Source organism: Mauremys reevesii, linkage group 3, assembly GCF_016161935.1.
Source record: "Mauremys reevesii isolate NIE-2019 linkage group 3, ASM1616193v1, whole genome shotgun sequence".
In the NCBI taxonomy this organism is placed as follows: Eukaryota; Metazoa; Chordata; order Testudines; family Geoemydidae; genus Mauremys; species Mauremys reevesii.
The window spans coordinates 113,211,586-113,221,871 of record NC_052625.1 but is presented as its reverse complement, the minus strand read 5'-3'; the positions used below and the strand labels follow the sequence as shown (position 1 = coordinate 113,221,871).

Here is a 10,286-nt window from a genome sequence, read left to right as displayed (position 1 = left end):
TATCATTTTCTACAATGAATGTAATTAAAAATAAACTTGTTTTTTCCCTCTCTTTTATCCTAGTATGAAAGCAAGGTAAAAATAATTAAATATCTGCATGACTTGCATGCGTTGAGTAAGTGCAGCTTGGTTCAGGTGGCAGTGCAGGAGCTATGGGTAGCATTTACACCAGCTGTTCCGCTGGGGCTGTTAATTGAGCAAGTTGTTCCTGCTGCAATAGGCAAAGCTGCTCCTAAGTGCTTAACACTCTCTTGTTGCACGCTGTGCACACACATACCAAAAAACCTTTCTCGCCTCTTCACATAGCTGCTTGTCTACTGTTGTTTTGTTGTTGTTTTTTAATTCGATCAAGATCCTAGTTAAAGAAAGCTAGGTACAGGTGATTTCTGCCTACCATAGGGCAATTTAGTGGCTCAACAAGTTCAGGGACTAGAAGTGCTGTTCTCCAAGGCAATGATTTAATTCCTAAAAATGGCAGGAAGGTTAGCAGCAGATCTGTGTGAAACTTGCCAGTTTGGGGTTGTGACACCTTTTGTGCATGTTTGTTTCAGTTTGGGTGGGTTTGTGTTCTGGAATTTTGCTTTGACTTTTCAGGTGTGAATTCAATTTTGCCCAAACCTCCAAGTTAATACCTGGTTTTGAGTCAGAAACACGCAATCCCCAAATTAACAAACCCCAATGATTAGAACAAAGCCATACATGTTTCCCTAGAAGCCACCTTACTTCAGGGAAACCATACTCAGGTTCTCCTGAAATTCAGCCCAGGTTTTCAAAAACTATTGTGAATCTCAGAAAATGTCTAGATGAACTTTGACCTTGTTTCACTGAAGCCCCAGCATGAAAGCAGAGTTAAACTTTCATAATAGAGGTAAAGTTCACATAACTCTAGTTAGGAGTCTGAAATTGGAGATGTCAGTGAAAAAGGGTGGGAATGTGGAATTGCTGTTTGGATGGCAGAGACATGCATGTGGGTATTTGTATAATCTGGTGGTGTTTGGGCAACTGAAAATAATTGCTGGCAATGAGATTGTAAAACAGCTCTGCTGCTGTAAAGGTAAATTTCTAAAGAGGCATCGATGGGATGTAAAGAATCAGAAATGAAAGGCTGACTATAACTGAATAAAGCAGAGTGGATTATTTTAGTAAACCAGAGGTTTAGTCTAATTTAGATAAAGGATGCAAAATTGTCAGAATCTGTGCTGTGCTTCCTGAGATGGCTATAATGCAAAGAATGGCTTTCAATTAAAAAAATATGTATTTGAAATGATCTGTTTATATCAAGTTATTTTGTAATTAATGGCCTTGAAAATCATACTAAATAGTTTTTTCCAGGATTCTGAATTTAATGCCCAGTTATAGTTCCTTGTTATTTTCTAAAAACATTTTTTCTTTTGTTTGGTTGGTCAGGTTGTCCCCATGTCCCAGTAAATGTTTGTTTGTCATCTCCAAAGACTGTAATAACATGAATTATTAGTGAATTCTTCACTCCAGGTGAATTAACTACAGTATCAGTGAATTAGCTATAGGTACTGCTGCTCCTTTTGGATTTAGTCTCCATGGCTTGAATAGCTGGGGGGTGCAGTTTCAGCCAAACTGGGGATTATGGAGCAGTTCATCCTTGCTAGATTGGTGGCTAATGACTATAATAAAGGGCAGACTTGGCCATGAGTCCTGGGGCTTGATTTAGTGCCCTTAGAACTGAGGTCTCTGAATTACTTCCACACTAACATGGTAGTTATGGTGGAATGCTCAGCGTTTTTGTCATTTCTCCTGGCACTGAAAGACTATGCAAACCATAGGACAGGAATTTTGCAATTACATTAGGATACCTTTCATGACTTGGCTGTATAGTGAGGATCTAGATCAAAACCCAAGTGTTTTGTGGGGGACAGAATTAACTGGCTGGGAAAGGCTGAAATAATACTATGGCTTTTATAGAATGGTATTTGGAAAAAATTGGGGATACGTAAGGAATGAATCTCAGCCTATGAGAGCATAATGGCTTCTCAGAACAAGAAAGCTATTTTAGTCAGAAAAATCCAAGACTCGGAATGAAATATTCTTGCAGTTTTTAGCAAATGTTTCATCCTAAACTTCTTCAAGTTACAAAAGTCCCTCTTCCATCAAGATCTAATGTATATATGGAAGAAACATTTGTCTTCCAGTCAAGGTCTTTCCCTGTTGTTATGATTTCCAGCCTGCATCTTTCGGCTTTGCCTGGAGGACAGCTACCTACTTATTTCATAGTTTATTGCATTTAAATGTCCAAGGTAACAGCGCTCCTTTTAAAAAAAAAAAAAAGGGAGGGGAGTAAAGCCAAAGACTGTTCTTGTTGGGGGATGAGTGAGAAGAACATCCTTTTACACCCCTATGGATGATGGTAGCCAGACTATACTGTGTGCTGATGGGTGATGGAAAGCAGGATGTACTTTGTGTGTGCGCACACAATGCTCACCCATTCAGACGTGTGCCTGGGCCTTAAAAAAAATTCAGTAGAGTATCTTTGTGCATACGAATGCATGAGTGTGTGGGTCTGATTGACAAAGTCTCTTTAGTGGGCATAGAAAACATGTTGCATGTTAACTCACATGATGAGCGCTATGTTTTTAATTTTATTTTTTTACAGGCCTGAAGTGAACTTAAAGAAATATGCAGGCTGCCTCAAAGATATTGAAATTTCACGAACACCATATAATATACTGAGCAGCCCTGATTTTGTAGGCATAACCAAAGGATGCACACTGGAGGTTGGTTAGTCTGTCATGTATTTACTTTGGGTAAAAGGGTGAAGAAAAATATATTCTGTTTTTGCGAACAATGCAAGATAGCAATCACATACTGCATGCATAGGGTGGGATTTTCAAAACCACTTAGCATTGGCCTACGTTTGCCCCAACCTACTGAAGACAACGGGAGCTTTACTATTGATTTTAACAAGAATAGAGTTAGGCCAACTAGGTATTAGTTACTGTTTATAGCATCTTTCATTATAAAGGATCCTAAAGCACTTTACAAAATACAGTACGTACCATAGATTGAGGATAATTGAAATTCAGCTACCTCTAGGTGACAACCCATTAATGCACAGTCCTACACAAAGGACTCGTACAGTAAGCTACATAAAAATAATTGTTTCTGTCTCAGAAAAAAAGAAGGGTTGAGTAACCCTACCAGGATTTAATAATATACCAGTATTACATAGCACTTCTGAAGCGCTTTCTATTTGAGTGTCTCAGAGTCCTTTAGAAGCATTCATTAATTGAGAATTGTAACAGTACTGTAAGGTAAGTATTGTTATCCCTTTACTGTAGATGAGGAGACTGAGGTATTGAAGAGTTATAAAGACTATGGGTATGTCTACACTGCAGTTCAAAACCCAGTGGCTGGCCTGTGTCAGTTGACTTAGGCTCAGACTGAGGGGCAGTTTAGTTGTGGTATAGACTTTTGGACTCGGGCTGGAGCCCTAGCACTGGGACTGTCCCCCTCATGGGGTCCCAGAGCCCAGCCTCAGCCTGAATGTTTACACCTCAGTTCAACAGCCCATTAGCCCCATCTCAGCAAACCCGAGTCAGCTGACATGAGCCAGCTGATGGTTTTTAATAGCCACTGTCATAGGTCTCACCCCCACTTAGAGCTGTTGGGTTCCAATATGGGGACCTGCATGAATTTATCTCTAAACTAAAATCCTAGTTTAGATCTAGTAAAAGCTGCCACCACCCAATCAGGTACGTGGATTGGGACACAGTCCTTCCCCAAAATCCTTGGGGATCCCAAGAGCCCCAAATCCATGGAGTTCTTACACCCAGGAGAAATAAACCATTCTCCCTGCTTCCTCCCCGCTCCCTTTTCCTTGGAGAGATACTGGGATTTAACTACAGAGGGATGCCTCCCCCTCCTCCTTCCCTGAGAATCCACCCAAGGAAGGATCAACCAAGTCCTTAACAGAAAAGAATTTATTAAAGAATTAAAAGAAAGTCACTGTCTCTGTAACCAAGATGGAACAATATACAGGGTCTAAACTTATCAATCTCTGGAGAGAATTCCCCCTCCTTTCTTTCTCAGTAAAAGCAATAACAGTACCAAATTAAAGAAATTCTATAGCAAAACACAGAATTGCAAATACAGAAATAAAAGTATAAGAATATTAGTTCCTTGCTAATACTCACTAGCTTGAATAGAAGAATTTATTGCAGAAACCTGGGAGGACTTGATTAAGATGTCTGGACTCTCTTAATTCCCAAGAGAGACTCTCTAAAAAACAAAGAACAGGAAAAAAAAACTTCCCTCCACAGGGATTTGAAAATATTTTGTCCCTCATTGGTCCTCTGGTCAGGTGTCCACAGGTACTGCTTGTTAACCCTTTACAGGTAGACAAAAACCTTAACCCTTAACTAACTGTTTATGACAGCCACATAGACATACCCTTACTCACAGTCACTCAAAAGACTGTGGCAGAACTAGGAATAAAATTCAGATATCTTGAATCCCATTCCTGCTCTTGTGTGGTACCAGGGAGTTGTAGGTGTTTGAAACTAGGAATGAATGGACCCTATAGAAGTCAGCTGATGAGGGCTTCATGAACCAAACCTTGCACAATCTGTTTGCAGGGACTGGCCACAAACCCAGCTCACTATGCCTCCCCACCATCCACTAGGTTCACTTGTGGGGGCAGTTTCTGTGGAAACTGAATATCATAGAAACCTCACAAGGCCACAGAACCCACTTAGGATGTTCAGCTTTTGTGGACAAGGTCTCAGGTTCACAGATTCCATTAAAATCCAAACCCATCATCATGGTTTCAGGTTGGTTCAGGTTTGGAGGAGAATTTGTCTTGCAGGGTTATTCCCACCTGAGACATAGGCCACAAAGTCATCAAGATTTCAAATGTGAATACAAATATATTCTAATTTTTACATGTGACAGACATGCAGACAAATGCCAGTCAGTGCTATATAAAAAGTCATTTATTTTTAATAGCCCTCCACTGAACTATTAGACATATTATGTGTAATTCTCTAGTAATATAATTGTTATCTCTAATAATGTAATGTAATTTGTTTAGCACATTAAATATAGATATTTATTTTTAATTGTTGTTGCTTCTAATTAAATGAAAAGGCTTTTAATGTATATGAAGCAGAAAAAGAATCAGATCCCAGAATTGGGAGTAGGATAATATCTTCATTCTCCAGACATAGGAAGAGCCTCTGACTTGAAGGAATGACACAGAATTTATCCAATATTTAGAGAAATTTCTTTTCTCCTAATGAATAGCTTGCACTTCTTCTATAGCTAAGGATAATTTTGTTACTTGATGGATGAACTGAACATTCAGTTCAGATAAGAATCCAATAAATCTGAATAATTTAGAGTTTGTCCTACTTCATCCAAACCTCTTTGGTCTCCAAATCAAGTTAGAAATCTCCCTAGAACAGTAGTTCTAGTTTTGACCAAGCCAGAAATACCACAAAATCAGCCTTTTTTGTGGTATTTTGTTGCTTCATTCTGCCCCAAGCCAGACCTAGAAAGAGCAGAGGTCTGTGACAAAGTTAAAATAAAATCAAACAGAATTACACAAAGTCTTTTGAATCTCACAAATTTTGGGTTTTATTGTAAATTTTACAATAAAAGGACGATACTAAATAAAGGAATGGGATAGGATAATAAAAGAAAGGAAAATATGAGTCTTGAAATAACACTCAGCTAGTTAAATGCCCTGGAATTTCAAAGAAAAATATTGCAGATGTCTGTCTGCCTCTCTCATCTGGCACAATCTACTACATCTCTGTCTGAGGGCAACTCCACTCTACTGACAAAAAGGTAAATTATTTTAGAAAGTCAGCGTTTCTAAGAAATATTCTCTCCTCCTCAGTTGGAATGACGCACAAATTGGCAGCAGTTACAGAAAACCTGATATAAAATGCATTGATTTATTATTTGATGACATACTGCATGTCTTTAAATTGTGCTATCTGACAGCGTGCAAAGCAGTTGGGCCATGAGCAATACGTGCTTCATTTATGAGTTTGTCTCATCAGTGAAGCAATAGTGTTCAGCAGATGATGAAGCAATGATGAATGATTAATAGAAAGTATATTCTGGTCAAATTTTACAAATAATAGAATACAATGCATGTTCATATTGGTTATTCTTTACTGGATCGATTTAAAAGTGAAAGAAAAACAGGAAAAGGAAAAACAGTCATAGAAAATAACAATAAACAGTCACTCTTAAATCAACTGGATATTCTGAAATAAGGCTGCAATTACGTAAACCATTCATTCCCGCTGAAATTTAGTATTCCAGGAATGTTCTAATAATGATTGATGGTACAGATTGATTAATGCTTGTCCAACACGTTGAAAATGTAAATTGCTAAGTATTATAGTCTATCTCAATAGCATGCGTTAGTAAATATAACTTTATGGGAGGTTCGTACTTTGTTTTGTGTCAAACCAATTCACCTTCTCTTTCTCTTTCCACAGAACCTTTACACAGTTAGCTTCCCCAAACCAGGTTTTATGGAACTGCAGCCAGTCTCATTTGACATGGGTACAGAAATCAACTTGTCCTTTAGCACCAAGAATGAGTCTGGGGTCATCTTATTTGGCACAGCGGGGACACCTATACCCCCAAGGAGAAAACGCAGACAGACTGGGCAGGTAAAGAACAATACAGTAGAAGATATGGAAAACTCATAACTTCTGCTGAGCATTTTTCACACAGCTTGTTGTACCTAGCCACTGCATTGCCATGATATATTGATGATGAGGTAGAAGTCCAGTGCTGCTGAATGAGATTTTCTTTCCAAAGCTTTTGTTTGTTTGAAAGAGAAATAAAATGGGGGTTCAGAATTTACTTTTGCATTGAAGATTGGTTTATTGAGGATTGGGGGGGGTTAAGTCCTCAGAATTCTGTCAATTTGTGTTTTCATTTTTTGGGTTGGGTAACACAAAGCACTAATATTGCACAGGGTTGTTTTTCTTTGGTATAATGATTTGACAGTATTTTCAGATCAGTTCTGGATTTCTCTAAGTGACTGCTACAATAGAACCCATGTTTTAGCCTAAATAACAGATTTATTTTTGTGTCCTATATTTGCTTTCATTTTTTTTATCAGACCTGAGTGACAGAGAATATTGTTCTTTGGTTCTCCTCAGGACTACTCAGACAATGCCTACATGCTGGATTTAATTAAATAATTACTGCAGTTTCTACAGTAATTTTCCAAACCCCCAGCTTCCTGTGGGTCCCATTCTGCTTTCCTTGTGAACCCACACCTCCCATTGACTTAAATGCCTCTTGAATGTTACTAGTGTTTGGGGCTCTTATTGTAGAATACTGGGGTTTGTTTGTTTGTTTTTAACACAAGGTGCAGCTTAAATGACACCCCAATTTCTCCTTCCTCCCCAAAATACAGGCTAGTTTAAAAACCTTGGAGACTTTGGATTAACACCAGGAAAGCACAGTTTCTACACTACCCTAGTGACTAATTAGCAAAACTACCGAAGTAGTTTGAGATTATTGAAATAGTGAAACAAAATGCTTTGCTATTTTCCTGTACAGTACATTTGGTAATTGATTTTCCACTGCTCTCCCCCATACTTACAAGGATGTATTGGAACAGAACACTTGATGGCTTGAAAGAACATACTCCGGAGACAACACATTTAAATGGCTGATCCATAGAGAAACATACATTATATTAATTGTAGGGTGGGAGCTACTTCTACAACTTCCAAGCTCTTCAGGACACAGACATGAACATGACATTGGTTGCTGGAGTGACTGTGGGATGGATCCTGGAAATCCGCCACAACGTGATACTGGTCACTGGAGTAACTATGGCCATCATTCTGCAAGCCCTCCATACACAGAACTCCTATTGACATCCATGGTAATTCTGTGCATGGAAGGTTTAAGATCAGGCTTTGTAATAACAAAGAACAAGGATGCTTTGGAGCTGAGATTCTCTTTTCTTCTCCCTATTTGCATGAAAAAAGGGTAAAATATTTTTAATGGCACTTTCTACATTCCTTGTTGTGAAATATCATGAAAGATGTTGCTTATGTATCTTAGTCCTTCTGAATATAGCAGCGAAACTGCAATGGCTATATCTTAATTCCCTCCAGGAGCGTAACAACCATTCTAGCTATCAACATCAGATGCCAGGATTTGAGTATATTCCTGATTAAATTAGGCTCTCTTTCATACCACTGTCAATGTAAAGTAACACCTTTGGCTTCAAAAAAGTTGCTCCTGATACATACTAGTGTATGAAGGCAGAATTTGATCCACTATCCTCGGTGGCTGGAATTCTAAGTGCAGCCTCAGCCGATTACTATGTTTTTATACCTTAAGTAGGATAGTGGCACAGTTCTTGAGGAGCCTGTAATGAGGTTAATTCCTACCGGCAGCAACAATAGGTGGAGCAAAGGAGAAGGGATATGCTTTACTAAGGGAGAACTTGGGCAAATGCAAAAGTAAGACAAGCAGTTCCCTTCTGAACATGGCTTGGCTTTTAATAACTGTTCCACATTACAGGCCTATTATGCAGTGTTCCTGAATAAAGGTCGATTAGAAGTGCATATCTCCACCGGAATACGAGATCCACGCAGGATCACCATCAAGCCTGAATCCGGTGATTTTCATGACGGTAGAGCACACTCCATCCGGATAGAAAGAATCAAAGGGTAACAAACAAGGAATCTGGGGTGCTACACAACTCATAGTACAGTTAATTCAATCACCATCATAAACAGTTGACTAAAATCAGTATTCCTTTTTATGAAAGGAGGAGAGTATAATGTGTGCATTAGTTTCCTTACCAAAAAAAAATAGGCAGTTTCTGACTGCTAATTTTATTACTGTATAGGCTAAGGTTATATGCTTTAGTGAGGTTATCAGGCAGCTTTTCTTAAGATTATCATTAGTCAAAATTGCTATATTTAACCTTTTGGTACTTGGCAAGTGTATTTTATTAATCTAATTTATGTGGATGAGGAATAGAACTTCAGAACAGTAAATCATCTTTGCAAGAGTTGCGGAGAAAGACAGCTTTCAAAACAGCAACAGCAGCAGATAACCTTTCCCAAATACCACATGCTAATTTTTATATATATGGTTACAGTGGTGTCCAATTGAGTGAGTTAAGAAAATGAAGATACATAGTAGTGGATTAACACTGTTTCTTTATCACAATTAAGTCATTGCAGATATTTCAACTATATTCACCCTTTACTAGCTCAATGTCCCTTACAACTTTTTCAGACACATGCACCCAAAAGGCTATTAAGGAGATGCACATTACCATTTATTAAGGATGCCTGCATTAGAGACAATAAATATATTGTCATCTTGATGTGTAGGGATTTATGCAGTTACTATTATTTATATTCTGTTACTGCCCAAAGTCTTCATTCGGGACCTAGGCCCAATTGTGGAATGTACTGTACAAATATTCAGTGGACTTGTGCACACTAAGAGAAAAGATGTTTTTATAAAACGTTGTAAGTAACATGTGATAGCTAGCATGTTACAAACTCCAGTATATCCAGGGCAGGTTGTAATTGAACACATTAGCTGATCGAGGTGAACCGTAGGCACCTCACTATGATTCACCTAGACTAGCTAATGTGTGAAAACTACAGTTATGGTCATCTAGTCTAAACTCCATTTATGACTTTGTGTCTTTTTCCCAACTGCCTACCTCCTCTTCCATCTAGTCACCAGGTGCTTTCCCTCCCCTCTACCTTAAAACTCACTTCTTTTGGCTTTGCCTTCTTTCACTATAATCTCTGCTCAGGAGAAATTCACTGCCTCTTTCACCTGTTTGTTGTAAATAATCCCCTACTGCAATTTGTTCCCCAGCCCCAGCATTTCCTATCATTTGTTTGTTGTTAGATGGTAAATTCCTTGGGGCAGAGATTTTTTTTCCTCTATTTAAAAAAAAAAAAGAAACCATCATGCTCTCTTGACAGACTAATGTTAGGTGATGATGATACAAATTTTTCAACATACAGGTAAACTCTTTTAACTTGAATACCAAATAAAACTGCTTAGAACAAAGGTAATAATCTGTTACGTTAAATCAATCCATAACTGCTCTACAACGCCATCCAGTGATGAGAGATGCATATTAGAATCAAGCCTTCAAAATTTTCTCAGTAGCTCTGTTACAAAACAAATTAAATGAAGACTGTGCACTTTATGTAACACAGGCTGGATTGGAAATGAAAAGATATAAATTATTAAACCTAACCCCTTTATCTGCTTGTCATCAGCTC

General features: G+C 38.3%; 1 protein-coding gene across 13 annotated transcripts in view; it reads left to right on the top strand.

Moving 5' to 3' along the window:
- The window catches only part of LAMA2 (laminin subunit alpha 2), a 477,311-nt gene that overhangs the window by 443,123 nt on the left and 23,902 nt on the right, over window positions 1–10,286 (top strand). For 10 of the 13 annotated variants that reach the window (XM_039528772.1, XM_039528762.1, XM_039528768.1 and 7 more), the window contains 4 exons: window positions 64–75; window positions 2,627–2,747; window positions 6,486–6,662; window positions 8,545–8,693. In XM_039528772.1, the coding sequence (XP_039384706.1) occupies window positions 64–75; window positions 2,627–2,747; window positions 6,486–6,662; window positions 8,545–8,693 (459 nt within the window). The remainder of the gene's footprint in view (window positions 1–63; window positions 76–2,626; window positions 2,748–6,485; window positions 6,663–8,544; window positions 8,694–10,286) is intronic. The other 3 variants (XM_039528773.1, XM_039528764.1, XM_039528761.1) reach the window with 1 other exon arrangement.